This window comes from Chroicocephalus ridibundus, chromosome 6, assembly GCF_963924245.1.
Source record: "Chroicocephalus ridibundus chromosome 6, bChrRid1.1, whole genome shotgun sequence".
In the NCBI taxonomy this organism is placed as follows: Eukaryota; Metazoa; Chordata; class Aves; order Charadriiformes; family Laridae; genus Chroicocephalus; species Chroicocephalus ridibundus.
The window spans coordinates 3117749-3134688 of record NC_086289.1 but is presented as its reverse complement, the minus strand read 5'-3'; the positions used below and the strand labels follow the sequence as shown (position 1 = coordinate 3134688).

The window sequence follows — 16940 nt, the reverse complement described above, 5'->3', positions numbered from 1 at the left end:
AAATCAAATTATTAGACAGAAATCAAATTATTTTTCTGAATATGCTAATTTTTTCTTTGAATTGTGCTGGTATAGTATATGCAGGTAAATCGCTGGAGTAGATTAGCAAAATAAGGTGTGTTTTCTGAGACTCAGAAAGTTCCTAGTGTGACTTTTTGAGACAACAGAGTAAAGATCAAGTAACTTTGTTAAAGAGATGATGTTTCTTTTTTGTTTGTTCTATGTTTATTCCACGTACTACGTGTTGCTAATGGTTCACTTTTCTGTTGATCAGCGTTTGTTTGTTCAAAACCTCCTGCCACTATACTCCTAACAAAGGCTTTCTCCCAAGGAACAGGCGATGGGACAAGAGGAAACAGCCTCGAGTTGTGCCAGGGGAGGTTTAGGATGGATATTAGGAAAAATTTTTACACTGAAAGGGTTATCAAGCATTGGAACAGGCTGCCCAGGGAAGTGGTGGAGTCACCACCACCACGGGTAGACGTGGTGCTTGGAGATATAGTTTAGATTAGTGATGGTTTTTGTCAGAGTTAGGTTGATGGTTGGACTCGATGATCTGAAAGGTCCCTTCCAACCTGGGCAATTCTATGATTCTAATAGCTGTAAGGTGGCTATGACAGTAGGGTTATTTAACACAGTGCTCTTTATCTTACGTGTTATGGCATCTAGGTACTCCGAGTACCTACGACATATGTTCCAGGAATGTCTGTGAACTGTGAAAGTCTGTCCTTTTTATCCACTCCGACAATTTGATCTGAAGCTTTGATTATGAGCAACAGAATCAAAGTCCAACTCTAATGAAAAATCCTACCCAAAATATAAAATCTCATCAAGTTTTGAAGGCCTATGAAATACTGTGCTCTGAAATACTCATGTGACCTGCCCTTGCAGATCAAACTCCAGATTGTTTTTTGGTGATCTAATTCAGAAAAAGGTTAATGTGAGGTTAAACCTTGGGTGATGCTGGATCTTTTACTTTGAATGATACTGGATCTTTTCATGATCAATCTTCTATAATCAGCTTTCATTTGGGGTTACTGAGGATTTTAATAAGAGGGCTCAAGGGTGCTGATAGTAGGTATTGAAATAGTCTTCATTAGGAAATACGCAGTTTTTTATAATGAAATTGTTGCAGTGAGGAGGCACGTCGAGCTGGGAGCTGCTGAGAGCTGCCACGTCTGCTGGGTTTGTGCGTGGGGGAATACAGAAGGGAGAAGGCTGCCCTGAAGTTTTACAGCTTGGAAAACCAAGTTGCTTACGGTGAGGGCAGGTAAAGGCACGTTTATGGCATCTGAACACTGATCCTGCTTCCAGGGGAGGGCAGGTGAGCATCTGAGGGATGGCTGTGGGACGGACCCTCCTTGGGAAGTGAGCACAGGGCAAGGGGAGAGGACCCGTCACAGGTCCACACGCAAAGAATTCATCTTAAAACTGCTTTAGTGACCTAATGGAAAAGCAGAAATGATCACGGAATGCACTCTGGTTGAATGTGGCTCAAAGTTTATAACGTGACGCTTTTGGGCAGTGACGAAGCCTGACAGTTCAGCTATTAGTAATGAGAATTAACTGTATTCCTACAGAAGGAGAGGGAGCAGCGATACAAATGGCCGTAAGAAAAGGAAGAGAAGGGCGTTCTGTTGCTATTGCAACTAGAAAATAAAAAAGGCTACTATTGTTGAATGCCTCACTCCAAGACTGTTTCTTTGTGGAAACAGCAGAGAAAACGGATCAGATTTTTAAAAAACCACCCAACCGTCCACTGGCCCAAGGGTCACAAGAGCCACAAAGCACTGATTTGTGCAAAAATTATTTCTTTTCCTTGATTAAGGAAGACACATCGAAAGAGATTTCCTCTCTCTGCCTTAGAAAGGTGAATTGTTACCATCTCCAAGGAGTTTTGCTATATGTGTGTTCGGGAATGATCTGTAAACGATGTATATTGTGAAATACAGCAACTGCAGTGGGGGTGAGGAGATGAGCATTTAGGAGGTGGGCTCGGGTAGAGTCACAGTCAGAATGAATGTGACTTCTCCAAAGAAACAGGCAAAACAGATGTATGTGAAGATCAGAGAGTTGAAAATAAAGCTGGTCATCGTAGTCCTGTCCCAAGGGACTGCTGTTACAGTCTCTTAAAACATGATGGTACTCAGTGTATGATACAGTTTGTGCATCACAGGTGGAATTTGCTGTATTTTCTGGTTTTCCTGTATTTATTTGTAGCGCAGCTGTCTTCTGCCGTTAAGCTTATCTATCTATTGCTCCCCTCCATTTCCAGGTTTTCTCTTAGAAACGATTTTCTTTAACTTTTACTGTGCCCGTGCCAGGTCTGTAATTGAAAAAACAAAACAAAACCAAAGCCGGAGGGGGGACATCCCAAATGAAACCATGTCATACCACTCCTGCAGCTAGCCCCTTACTTCCAAAGGCTGTGCTTTCAGAGGCTGTATGTATTCTTGTAAGCTCTTTAAGCTTTCTTTTCTCCTTACGTGAAATAAGGAACTCCCCAGTTTTTAAGAGTATTGGCTCGTGCGCGTAGATGGATTGAGTTAGACAGCAGAGGTTGTTACTGCCTTTATTTGCTCTGTCTCTTTCGTCTGAGCTGAAGAGCTGGACTGGGCTTGAAGTAGCTTCTGAAAAGGAGAAAAGCAAACAATCTGGGCAATAATTGCTTTGGCTCTGTGACTTTCATTTGCCATCATTCCTGAGTCAGGATGATAAGTTTACGCTCAGCTCTTGTGACCTTGGGGATGATTGCTTGCAGCATTTTTGAGACAGAAGTATTTGGGTGAGGACGCTTTCTCTGCACCGGGCGACGCTCTCCTCTCCTCTCCTCTTTGATCCAAACATCCATCCAGACACACACAGTATTGGTTTATTTTCTGCTTAGAAATGATAATGCGAGACACAAATATCCCTTATTCATTGGAAAACGTGAAATGACATTTAAATTCCATCCATGAGAACATGTTCTTTCAAAGCCTCTTCGACGGAGCCCGGGACTCTTTGTTTCATGAATGTTTGTTGAGAGCTCTTTAAATTCCGGAACCACTGTCGACTAATAAATGAATATAAATTATCTCTGAAATAGGTTCATTTAACTCTTGTCTAATGTGTAGCATTTGGCCTGTCGGAGTCAAAACACCGTGACTTATTTTTGTATAGCAAATTGAGTACTTTGTTTACTAAAATTGCTGATTTGGTGTATAATGAGAAGGGCCTAGATTACTGTTACTTTTCACGGGAAGGATTTAAAGGGCAGGTCATCGGTGTTCTCCAGCTACAAAATGTTTTTGATTATCTCTTCGCCTTCTGTTACATATTTCATAGGCGGTACTGTAGTTAGCCAGGTTTTGGAATTAGTGGCTTGTATTTTGCTTTCAGTCCTGCTGTCCTTAGTGAAGCTCCACGCAGGGAAACAGCAGAATTTGCCTTGCTTAATTGAATGCACTGTAGCTGGAGACAGACAAATGTCTCTACAGTTGATATAGATTGCTAACAGTTTACTAGAAGATAAAGCAAACATCGTTCGGAGCATAAAACTTGTTCCGTGTTATAAAGTTGCACCTTACATCATGTAATAGTCAACAATTTTCCAACTCTGAGCTGGAAGTCTGAATTGAAGCCGCAGCTCTGTTACCTGTACTCGTGCCTGACTTAACCCAAATGTCATTGAACGCCTTTTGCTGTGAGGTAATTTTGCACGTAGAAGCCTCCACATAGTAAGATACAATTACCATTTTGCCAAATATTTAGTAAATAATAATGCATATATGAAATACAGAGTTTTAATAATTTCCTTTGATCTCGGGGGGGGGGGGGTCACTAGCTAGTGATAATGTTTCCTACCCCTGACGGTAAGAGCTGTGTTTCCTGATGGCCTGAATTTTGCATTCTGTGCCCAATAAATGGTGCCCGATCCCAGGTCAGAGGAAGAGGGAGGCTGTGCCGCACCTTGGCTCGTCTTCCTCCTCCCGTGGCTTTTCCCTTCCCTTTCAGCAGAGCCGAGTGCGGTGTGCTGTTGCTAATTGCCGATAACGTACGCCTGACATTTTGAAAAGTATACATAGCTGCAACTCGCCCAAAGGATGATACTGCTGTCTTCAGAGATGCTGATACAATTTTGCTGGCGTAGACTCATTTAGTGATGAATTGCAGTAATAGCAGTTCAAGACCTACAGCATATTAGTGAAAATGAATCCACTGAGCACTAGTCCCATGGCACTACAACAGCACTTAAGGAACACCGATGTTCTTGAAGGGAGGAAAATCTGATTAAGAGATTTAGCTGTGGCTTTGGTCATTTTTTTTGTTTTGGTTTGGTGGTGGGTTTTGTGTTTGGTTTTGTTTGTTTTTTTTTTTTTTTTTTTTTTTTTTTTACCAGCAGTGTGTTATTTATATTTGTTTCTTGACGCGTGTTACTATAAAGAATTTAATATACATAAGAAAACCAGGAGAGTGCCATAAACAGAGCACCGTTTTCTGTTTTAGCAGATGTAAGACTCGTATATGCTGCAGTAAGCAGAGACATAGCGGTAGCGCTGCTTTTAATTTCTTGTTATAAACTGACCTAACGCCTGGTTATAAAAGGAAAAAAGATCAATATGCTAAAATTGATGTGTAATAGTGTACACAGTGGTGGGTCTCTGTGGCAAAAATGTTGTAGAAATGAAGGCAATAATTGGAAAGAATTATTCTAATAAAAGGACGGGGCAACCTATTATTGAAATAGTTGTCTAATTTGAGGGAAATAGGGATAAAGACAGGCTTCGTGTTAATAACGGTTGGTGCTTTGCACAAGAACAGAGTGTTCTTTCAGCTCTGGAGCGGGATCAGTGGAGAACAGAAATGTCCCAGGCATAATGCGGAGCTCCCTTGTGCCATCTCCTTTAAAGTCAGCCAGGAGCTAGAAAATGAGAGGGATCTGCAATAGAAGATCTCCTAAACCAGGAGAAAATATGCAAGTACGCGTCTCCCTTCCTTCCTCCTTCCCCACCTCTACATCCTTGGTGTCTGGCCGGGAGGGGACATGTTCGGGATGCGCCTGGAGCATAGGGAAGCGTAGCTGAAAGTGGCTCCCAGTAGAAACTGTTTTCTGCTCTTGGTAAGTTTTAAGGCAGCACGTTTGCCTGTCATTGTGTTTAAACAACGCCCCTATCTGAAATCTCACTTCGATTTCTAGGTACTTTGCTTCCAACTTTTCTAATTAACCTCGACCGCTGGTGTAACTGCCGCTGATTACAGTTAACGTCAAAGAATCATTAAAACATTTTAATTGTCCCTTCCACGTACCAAAACACGTTTGAAAAAATGTGTGATGTGTCTTTAGGGGCTGATTTCACCATTGCTGGGGAACCTATGGGGGGAAAGTAAAGGAGCGCTAAGAAATAGGCTCTTTTTGGTCCAACGTAATGTAGTCGTGCAGACCCCGATACGCGTGGCTGTGTGTATAAGAGGCAGTAGAGATATTGTGAAGAACTGGGGTTTATGGATAGTTCACTATTTTAGGCCTAATACAGGCTACAGCTGTGTCAGGTTGACAGCTTCAGGAGGATTATTTGAAGATAGGAGCAATCATCGATAGCTTGGGCAAGAGCTCTCTCGTGCCGAGGGCGGGGATACACTCCTCATGTTGGCTAATTAAATGGGGCTGCTTACAAGAGGGCAATTAAAAAAAAATAATTATTTGCTGCACCTGTTGCTCTACTATCTTTGGGAAAAGATTAAAAATTGATCTGTAAGTGTATGGAGGGAGCACTGGTATTTATAGCAGATGGCTGTGGGCAGATGTGTGTGTTCATACACACGGGGCTCTCGATGATCAGATGATGAGTTATGATGAAATATTTTTCTGTGTTTTGTGATTTGACAAGCAGCATACCACTTTTTCCCAATTCTCTTGCAGTTTCTGTAATTTAAGAAAGTCAGAGGAATACTTTTCTGAATAATAATTAAAAAAAAACAAATATAAATCAGTAAGCCTGAGCTGCTTTCAGCTAGATCAAGAAGCTTTTCAGTCTGAAGATCCAGGATTTGACAAGGTATTCTAAAAATACTGTAACCAGCTGTAAAATAAACGAAAAATGCTAAGGCTGTGTTGACAACATTGTCCAACAGCTAAGACGATTTTTTTTTTTTTAACGAAAAACACTTTGAATTTTTAGGATTAACAAGATGGTTTTTTCCCCATTCCTAGAGAAAGAGTTGAATTAGAAATCTTAAGATGTACCTTAAAGATGTGCTGCTTCAAGTAGCAAGAGCTACTGGATTCTCGTTTTAAAATCCGGATTTCTTCTGACAAACGATGATTTAATTACAGAAGCATTTAAACACACACAAACAGTGCACAGACATTTTGAGGTGCAGTCATTGAATAAAGATTAGTGAACTAAGGCAAGTGACTCTGAAAAATGCTTGTTAAAGGTAATGTAAGAGAGGGTTGAACTGTGTAGATAACGACTAAAGGTTGTACTGTGTTCCAGTGACTAGTATTTGTAATGCCTTATAGGTTGGTTAAAGTAACATAAGTTAACAAAATTTGTTTTCTTTATGCTTGAGTTTGTCATGTGTAAAGTAGTGTGAATGCTGTAAAGACTTTGATTTTCGAAGTTTTAATTTCCTTCTGAAAGAAATATTATTAAAAATTCAGAAGGTGAAAGTAAACCAGACAAGATTCATATGCCATTAATGGAATTATATTAAGACTTGTAATAATATCCCTTAATCTTAAAAAGGTAAATCTCTTACAGAATTAAGGTTTTCTGCTGCTTTTCATGCCGTGTGAAGTATTATGGTTAATAGAAGCTGCTGATGTGAAAGCATCCTCACTAATCCTGTTTGGAGAGTGGCTCGTTCCGTGCTTGTTAGAAGTGGTACAAGACAAGATATTATAGGTCCTTCATTAAATAATTACTTAATTACATCCTAGGGACTTTTTACAAAGGGACGTAGTGATAGGATGGAGGGGTAATGACCTCAAACTGGAAGAAGGGAGATTTAGGTTAGATCTCAGGAAGAAATATTTCACTGTGAGGGTGGTGAGCCCCTGGCCCAGGTTGCCCAGAGCAGCTGTGGCTGCCCCATCCCTGGAGGGGTTCAAGGCCAGGTTGGCCGGGGCTTGGAGCAACCTGGGCTGGTGGGAGGTGTCCCTGCCCAGGGCAGGGGGGTGGAACGGGATGGTCTTCAAGGTCCCTTCCAACCCAGACCATTCTGTGACTCTGTGACAAGCAGATGCCAAATCTGTGACTGCTGCTGGCAGGTCTCCCTAGGACTCGCCTCTAAAGCAGCAACACTGAGTCTGTGTGAGCATGGCCAGGTGGAACGTCTCGGTGTGCTGTGGTGGAACAGGGGCAAGACTTGTTAGAAAAGACATTCAAAACAGCTTATACTTGTTTAAAAAGCTTCTACTCACCCTTCTCTGTGAGCTTCTCCTTTCTCTAGCTCCTGTATAACACCCAACAACACTTTTATGGTTTCCTGACTAGAGCTGATCAAACTTTCCATCATCTGAAGCTGGGCTTTCAAGTCCACAACTTCCGTGTGAGGCACGATTTGTTGGCATTCCTCGCTCACCGCGACGGCCGTCTGGCAAGGCTGGTTCTCCTCCATGGGCGAAACCTTTATCTGAAGGGTCTGTTCGTTACATTCAGTGGCTTGGCACTGCGTCCGGGACGAGCAGGCTCGAGCATCTCCCGCCGGGGGCTGAACACCGTTCAGGTGCACCGTCCTCTTTTTGTCCTCCTCGCCCGTCGGGCACGGCGACCAGTCGGTCTCGGCCGCGAGGTTTGACAGGTCGGACTGCGAGGCTGGTAAATAAACGGTGGCCACTTCAGTCTTGAAGACCCTCCCGTGGAGGGGCTGGGCGGCCTCCTCGCCCCCCGGCCGCCCCGAGGCCTGTCTCCCTCGGCCAGGCGGCCGGGCAACGGCGGGCTCCTCCGAAGCCGGGTCGGCCGAGTTTGGGAGAGGAGGAAGAGGTGTCTCTTTGGGAGAACTGTGCAAATCGCTGCTTGTCCAGGCCTCGGCCCCGTCGTCCCCAGACCCCGCGTTGCCGCGCTCGTGGATGTGGGAAATGAACTCGGCTGTCTGCAGGCTGCCGGCCTTTTTGCTCCACTGAACGGCCTCCCCTGAGCTTCTGCCCTCTTTGTCCTTCACGTCTATTAGGAACCCGTTGTTCTCACTCTTGAAGGTGTCGACGGTCGAGGCGCTTTTAAGAATATTCCCTTTTTTCCGGTCCAGAGGAAAGGTCTGGTAACACTTTTTAAGATCGGGTGAAGTCTGAACTCCTGTGCTCTTGGTGACGTTGGGTATCGACCTGCGGGCGGGCACGGTCATGTACTTGCGATATGCCGTCTTGTAGGAGATGGGCTTGGCGTCTCTCTTGTCGGGATCCTGCGTGGTGGAGAGCTGTTTGTCCCTCTGCTCGTTCTGGGCCTCGCAGATATCTTTAAATCTCACCTGGAGGGCTTTGTTCCGTTTCTTAATCTGCCGGTTGGGATCCAGGGCGTATTTCATCTCCAAAGCGAGAGAAGCCGCTGGCTCAACTTCGCTTTCCGAGGTGGTGAGTAAGCATTTGCTGGGCTCCTTACTCACCATGATGCCTGCACGCAAAAACAGTTCAAAAAACCTCGTGTTACAACAGAAATGCAACTTTCCCCCCCAGATTTGCAGTATTTGGGCAAACTTCCTTTGCTTTGAGTGAAAAGGCTGCCGCTCGCAAACTTTTTGCTCGATTCTCTTAATTAAGTCATAGTCCTTCACGTTAGACTGTGGTGTTTTGCTAGAAACTCCTGCCTTTCATCTCGATTTGTCAACGCTTGCTCCTCAGAGAGGTGGTTTTCGTGGCACCGGGAGTTTTTTCCAGCCCCTTTCAGAGGACGGGGGCCACGCAGGGCAGCACGGGCGCTCAGGAAGCACGTCCTCTGAATTTACTTGGTCGTTAATAAAAAGTATGGGGAAGATGAAAAGCAAAGCGTGTTTGTACAAATAAAGAGAAGTCTATAGCACTGATCAGCCCCTAGTGCACCTTTAAATGTTTAGTAGCAAGAAGTGTCAAACTCACATTATTTTTCAGAGTACGCTTGCTCACAAAACTTGTTTCTTCTGGGTCACGTACTCTGCGGCTTTGCAAGAAATTAACTGGTCATTAGAGGTGTCATTATTTGGACTTTTAAAAAAATGTACCTCGTAGCTAAATCTACATAGATTTATAGATGGATTTATATAGATGGATATAGATGAATGCATGAAATTCATGAACTATTGAAGTTTGTGGAAGTCAGCAGTGCGTCAATTAAGGTTTTGCTTCAAATGCAAAACAAGCCATCCTTTACTAGAAGCAGTAATATGCCTTCATAATACAGCTTCTTATCCCAAAAGGATCCTAAAGCACTAAAAAAAAAAAAAAAAACCCACAAAAACCTGTGATGATTCACAGAAATGACTTAATCTGCTATTGAAATACGAGCATCTCCTCAAGGATGAAAAGATGCCAAGTGCTTACAGCAAAAACCCAACAGCTCTATCTCTGCGCAGATCAGAGGGGATCGGTGGTAACTGGATAGTTAAGACCTCATTTTTACACCTCATTTGAAGTTGTCGGTTTTACTCTCCTATTGCACAGATTTCTCCCTAATGCTGAGATTTACTGAATTACCACATTCCCACTTAATCCAAGTATTCTGCGTGTATCTCCTATTTAAACACGGATGTACCCCCAGAGGCACTCAGACTGCGATGTAAAATGAATAAAGGGACTTTCAGGTGTGGTATTTGAAATAAATTTTTAATTAAAATTCTTTTGTCTATTAAATAAAAAATGTGAAACTCTCGAAGAGTTTAGTGCCAAATTAGGGTAGGTTTTGTAAAGTCAACTCAGTGGCACAAGCGAGTGAATCCTTATGACTAGCCTGTTTTTCATTTTAATTTAAGAAAACATAATGGAGAAATTATTTTCAATAGAAAATTGAATGTTTATGGGTTTTTAAAAGTAATAGTAACATCTCCCAGAAGTTATTAAGACACACAAACGTGCGTGGCAGACAGTCTGTATACTGCAAGGTTGGACTCCTGGCTTATCAAATTGCTTTCAAAAAATCTCATGCAAAAGTGTCATTAGTTAATTTTTATTTTTTTCCTTCTTTTTACACCTTGGTCCCAGTAACTTGCAAACAAGTAACAAGTATTTCTGGAGTCCGTCTAGTTTGCATTTTTCTGCCGGACTTGCCAGGTCCGGGTAGTGGGGAGTGAGCACCGATTCTATCTGAATCTCTGTGGTGTAGCGGGAAGTCCGCAGAAGCAAGCAAAAAGGGGAAAAATGAAGTGGGGCAGGGTGATAAAGTCATCTGTGGTACGTTGTAAGGGTACGATCAGTTATCCCTGTGCCTTTAATACATGGTGTACAAATACGGACAAATTTGTGTGTGTGTGTGAAAAATAAATTAAGGGCATATGAATGTCAGGAATTTTGTGTTCCAGTTGAAACCCTAAATAAGGAGTCAGTTGTGCTTTGTGGGGAATATTAGTATCCTGTGCTGGCTGCTTTGGGCTCTGTTTGAGCGGCATTCTGCATATAGCTTCCAAAGACGGAGATGGTAGGAAATACAGCCGTACATCCAACTCTGTCTGTATATAATGAAGTGCTGTATAAGATAAAAAGCTTGATCCATTGGCCTGCAACTGGACAGACGTTGGCTCTAGACACAGCTAAAATATGTTGTAAAAACTACTGTCAAAATCAAAAACTCTGTGCTTTCATTAATGTAGAACTCCTGGAAGCAGATCTTCCATAACGGTCTGGTAAATTAATGAGTTTACCAAAAAACTAAATACAGAAAAAAACAACAGCCATTATATCCATTAGTTTTCAAATCCGCTAATGTGAGTTCATGCACTACTGAGAAATTGTAGCAAATATGAAATGCTGCATTTACAAAGATGTGAAATACTCAGTAATTACGTCTGAAAAGAGGGCACACATTTTTACCCATAAAAGAGGCTTACAAAAATCAGTTGTTAGATCTGAAAGTCACTTATTACAAACATCTCTGAGGATCCCTCAGAGTCGTAAACGCGAGTTTTCTGGCACTTGGATATTTGACAGGAGGATCCACTAATATACAGTTTATTCTAAAGTATTGGCTTGATGTTTTATTAGTGTACCTCTGACCTGTCTCAATTTTCAGATTATTTGAGGTACCGCTTTAATGCCATAATCTCTGGGGCTGCCGGATCGCTGGGTCTGGTTGGGATGATTTAACAGATGGAATTAATGGAGTCCATAACCCAGATGAAACCAGGAGGCTGTCGATATTCTACAGAATACAAATAGATAAATGGGGTACTATATTCTGTGATGCAGTTAATTTTAAGTGTGTCTTTAATAGCCGATAAATTGATTCTTCAAAAATTGCTTGTCTCCCTTTCCCAATTGCCCAGGCCTGATTGATTTAGCTAATTTAGAGTTTTCTATTCCCACTAGTAGCTTGGACTAATCATTTTAGAGGTACCTGTGATTAAGAATGACAACAACCAAAAGAACTAGATATTTTTTTTTTAAGCCTTGCTCGGATCTCAGTGTCTCCAAGGAGAACTATATAAACACATTTGATAAAAGAACGGTTGAGCAAACAGTTGATTGCGAGTTAAATATTTAATGTGGAAGAGTTTATATAATACTTTTTTTGTTTTGCTTTATTTTTGTTTGGGCCAAGGTGTTGACTCCACTTTTGGCTTACTTAGGCGCTAGCATTTACAACGTCGTCTCCTGGGAGGTCTTGCTTAATCGTTCAACCTGCATCTTGCTGGTCCCAACATCCGTACTGGTTTCCTGGGGAATGGGAACACGCCACAGGCACAGCCTGGGCCCGCACCGGGAGACTGGAAAAGGGAATCTCGTGACATGTTTCCTTTCCCTGCGCTGTCTATCTGTAATTCTGCTGCCCGTTGCTCAGCTCGGGAGCTTTTTCTGGAACACAAGGCAAGGCTGGCACACAGCAAATGTGCGGCTGTGAAATCCCGTAGAAGCTGCAGGATTCTGGGATACTTCAGGAAACTACTGAGATGGAGATTCTCGGTTTGCATGAGTACTGCCGAGTTTATGGCTTACTCTGTCAGGGGGCTAATAAAGGCTTTGAATTTGAATTTTAGTTGCTGATGCCGGTTAAATACAGATAATAGATTTAAACTTTTTGTCTGGTTATTCTAAACAAACCCTGATTGCACGAGATGATTTGCTAAGCCAAATATTTAAGTAATCACAGCGCTTATTTTTCAGTTTTTAGACTTGATTTGTTTATAAACTTGTGTCTGATTACCCTTAAGCAGCGTTCCTTTATGTTTGAATATGGAATTAAACTATTAAATAATAATAATAATAATAATAAAAAAGCGATGCACAGAGAAGCCTTAAGTTCATATAAAATCTTCAGGGTAAGTTATGGAAACCACTTTCTTCATTATGTCAGGCTCTCCATAGCATGTTTTATTCAATTAAATAAATCCCTCCCTTTCAGTTCTCCATTTATTGATGCTGCCCAGGTTTCTTCCCCTCAGTTCAGCAACGCAGTGGGCATTTCTAAGGAGACCGATTTTCTGGGATTCACGCCTCGGTTACGAGGAGCGGTGGGTTCCCAACAGTCCTGGCCAAGCCTGCGTCAGCAGGCAGAGCTCAGTTAAATACAGATAATAGATTTAAACTTTTTGCCTGGTTATTCTAAACAAACCCCGATTGCACGAGATGATTTGCTAAGCCAAATATTTAAGTAATCGCAGAGCTTATTTTTCAGTTTTTAGACTTGATTTGTTTATAAACTTGTGGCTTGTCAATCTTTGCGGGACCTCCGCTTTTAATCCCAAACTCCGCAAACTCACTGCACTGTAAGGTGCATTACAGCGTTGAATTTCCAGACGGATTCGTTAATGAAGGAAAAGGAGATTTGTGGCTTACCTTGAAATTTAAACTTGATTTCTGTCAGTTTTATGATACAGAAGTATACTGAAAGGCTAAATGTGTTAATAAGCAGAGTGGAGTTAAACTTTTCCAAGTTCCAAATGCAGAAGAGAAGCCTAGATTTCAGCCTCTGTATTTTCAGAGCAAATGAAGGCTTTAGGGATGCAGCTGCAAGCTTCTATGCACATGTAAGAGCGCACAGATTTTTTGTGCATGTATGTAATAGCTTAAAGGAAAAATAATGCAAGGGATTGCAAATAATTGGGCTTTACCATGTAAAGGAAGGCTCATTAGTGATGTGCGACATTTTCAGGCTCCTGAATATACGGCAGCTCTACATTCTCATGAGAAATCCCCCCTGCCTCCTATGCCATTTTTAGATGTCCAAGTATTATCACAAAATGTAATAATACTTGTTTTTCAAAACCTGTTTGATGTCTATAAGTCATCTTGTAAGTGTATGCATAGACTATAATACGTTTCTACCACTAAAAATAGACATTTGAAAGAAACTTGGGTTTACTTCCTATAAACAAATACAAGATGGAAGCCTATTCTGTGCTAATTCCAAATATACCATCGTGTAAACCGGTGCTAGCAGCCTGAGGGTGTTCTGCATGTGATCTAAATGGGTTTCTTAATTTTGAGTTATAGACTCCTCTGATACAGTATTATTTCTTCCCCTTTCAGACATTTTGACTTCTCTTTAAATTCATGTAGGACTATTTTCCGTCTCTTAAAAGGAATCCAATTGTTAGATTAACCGACCACGTTGCTATGATACAAACTTAAAAATCCTATAGTAGTAACCTAAATATAAGTAAGCAATGTCCAGTAAACAAAACTGTACTGATAAAAATGCTGGAAAATATGAATTAACTTAGCTAGTTACTAATTATTAGTTGTTGGCAGAAACTTTTCCTGTGGTAAAAATTTTTCATAGAGTTTTAATACACAAGTATGAGGGTAAAATATGACTTCTGGATAAATGCAAGGCTGCAGGTATGCTCAGTTTTTATGGCGTAAAAAGTACTGATGACTATTATTAGGACACCCCCCTCCCAATAGATCTACTGACGTACAAAATGGATGTGGCAGACCAGTCCGTCTTCCTTTTATCAGAATTGTTCATGTAGAATAACAGTTAGCAGTGCTGGTAAATGTCAAACTAGTATTTTTTCTTTTTTAAATCGGTTTTGAAACCCTTAGGCATTGAACTTGAATTTTCTCTCTTTTCAACCTCCTTATTTATTGCTCAACACTGAATTCATTCTTATTGCTGCATTTATGTATTCTCTATTTTATCAAGCAGAGGGTGACTCGTCCCAGCCTTAAAATCTTCCTGTTTTGAGAAGTTTGGGCCATTTCAGTGGGTTACAGAGCGTTACTACCGTTTGCCTAAATCAGTGCTTCTCAGCCCGTGGTCTGGAGGCGCGTGGAGGTTTCTCACCTGGGTTATTGCTGTGCCTGGCAGACAAGCAAGCTCCTGTACGCCCTGCCCTGCCTGCTCCCGACCGAAATTACAGCTTGTGAAGGGGAGGTTCGTATTTTCACTGGCAAAAATTAATAGGTTCCACAGACTGAAACAAAGTCTATTAATCCAGACTGAGCCTTTGGTTTTGTAGTTACATTCTGCTGCAAACGCCAGCTTTGGGATGCATTGTTTGGAAATAATGCATTGCACTGAAAACTACAAACGTTTGGTAGAGTTGTGATGGTACAATTTCAAAAAATGGCTCTGTCGATCATCTAGTTTCAGTGATGACATATGAGAGATTCGTAATTGCTTTGAAAAGTCTTCCTTTGGTATAAACATGATCATATGGCATTTGTCTTTTTTTTTTTTTTTTTGTTTTCGCCCATCCTTTGGTAGGCTCTGTACGAATGATGCATAAAAACCATATCCTAGCTAATGGCTGAGATAAACAATAAGTGCCTTTAAATGCTTTTGTGAGCTTCAGCTTTAGAACTAAGTGGCAACAAATAAAATATATGATTTAATAAGCCTGTAGATTTTAGATAAAACAGCAATCTACTGGAGGAGAAAATACTTAATTTTAAAATTTTCCTTGCAAAACAAAACAATTTCCCTGAATGCACAGCTGGTATATGCTATCTTCTATAATTTTAACATGTCTATGATGTGTTCTGAACACCAACTTTAATAATACTTAGATTTTGTCGCTTCCTGTATTGTTACATGCATAAAATTAAAAGGAATCCATTCAATGCAATAAAATTCTGTACAAATAAGGGTTACTTTTCTTATGATATGTTTCTGCAGCTAACAGTAACACTAATAGGCAATTTGCATTAAAAATAATACAGACCCTTGTGGTCCGAGTTAATAACTATTAAATTCATATTGGAACAAATGCAATGTCAAAAGATGTTCCCTGTCAATTCGCAGTGGTGTTATAACGTCAAACATTTGCTAGGATTTAGTGTACTGGAAAAAATAACATTCCTATTAAAAGAATTATGCCTATTTTTCTCATTGTGCTCTGCAGCTACTGCTACTATGAAAATCTGAGTAAAGGTTTATTAGCATTATTTTGCCATGTAAATCTGTGCAACTCTTTGTCAGTGGTACAGCTGGTGCTCGCAGTGTAAGGCTGCTGCTGAGGATGTGTTGCTAGGAGAATCACAAATAGTTTTCCTTATACCGTACTGTCCTCCAGGAGTCCAAAAGCCAGCGTACTTTCACTCGGAAGGCTTTTTCATTTTTATGGGACTTTCTCTTAAATAATTTAAATAGCAAGCTGTTAAAAACAAGAGCTTAAAGACAGTTCCTTATCTGCGTTACTGTCGAATACTAACTTTTAATTGTTCTTGGTAAACGTCAATAGTTTTTGAGGGTGCTCAGGAAAAAAGAATCAACCACCAAATGACAGGAAAAGAAAAAAATCAGTTCTGTTCTTTAGCTTTGGCCAACAGGTTTGCAAAACTGTCAGACCTCGAAAGAGAGAGTGCTCCGGGTGCTAGGGATGGAGAACGTGTCCAGACTGCAAGTATCTCCATCACCTGCAGCTTCTTTACTTTGTCATTGTAGCTTTTCAAGTGTCGAGGAGGAAAAAGAGGAAAAAAGCGGAAAGCGTGTTCCACCGCCGCGCGTCGGTCTTGCATCCTGAGTTTCGGGGTGCGGGTGAGGGGAAGGCGCTGCAGTGCTCAGGCTGGGCGCTGCGCAAGGTATGCAGCTCAGTCCCTTCCCCGGGGAACGCGGATCATCTCACCGTATGGAAAATGTGTGGGGGAGCCTGGGCTAGAGCTGGCTGCAAACGGGAGGTGACAGACAGGAATGACTTTCCTGAGGTCACTGGTTGTAAGGTACCGGAACATTGTCAGCTCTTTCTGCTCGGATTAGGGTTACGTGCAGACAAGCCTTGGGAGGGTGCGGAGCGGTGCTGAACAGCAGAGCTGGGTAATGCCGGTCTAAAACCTGACATCGTTAGCAGGATATTAATTGGTGAACAGTATCACTCTAGGAGATTTGTATTTGCGCCCCAGCGCGGTCAGCAGTCACCAAGAAATAACGGCGGTGCCATTTTCCCCTTCTCGAGGAGCACCTTTGTGAACAGTTTCTGGTTTCAAGCAGGTTCTGGTTCTGGCCCTGCTGTAATTGTACGTGATCGACGCGCAGTTAGACCTGAGCGTGCTGGTGTTGGTGAAAGGAGAGAGAAGTGCACGGACCAGTCTGACTTCTGCAAGAGCAAAGGCTCGTACAAAAATGAGCATTAGTTACCTGAAAAGAGTGATGTTAGTGGAGCAAAACGCTGTGCTCCCCTCGCTGTGCTGCAACTGAATAATAGTCCCTCACGCAGTAACGCTTCTTTCACAAAAGCTGCTTCTTAAGGTGCTTTTGAAATAAATAACATCAAGGAAGAGCCAAACTCTGCTGTGAGGGGAAGTTGTCGTAAGTTTGAACATCGGTGCGAATTTCCCAAATCTCAACTCCCAAAGTCTCACGTTCTCATCAAAGGCGAGGGCTCCGGGAGAA

The 16940-nt window shown here is 41.8% G+C and overlaps 2 protein-coding genes across 4 annotated transcripts in view; one reads left to right on the top strand and one right to left on the bottom strand.

Moving 5' to 3' along the window:
* The window catches only part of DOCK1 (dedicator of cytokinesis 1), a 323879-nt gene that overhangs the window by 131885 nt on the left and 175054 nt on the right, over positions 1-16940 (top strand). The gene's annotated exons all lie outside the window — the stretch shown is intronic.
* Positions 1-16940, bottom strand: part of INSYN2A (inhibitory synaptic factor 2A) — a 51769-nt gene that overhangs the window by 27714 nt on the left and 7115 nt on the right. For both annotated transcript variants that reach the window (XM_063339240.1, XM_063339241.1), the window contains exon 2: positions 7409-8594. In XM_063339240.1, the coding sequence (XP_063195310.1) occupies positions 7409-8589 (1181 nt within the window). In that variant the 5' untranslated portion in view covers positions 8590-8594. The remainder of the gene's footprint in view (positions 1-7408; positions 8595-16940) is intronic.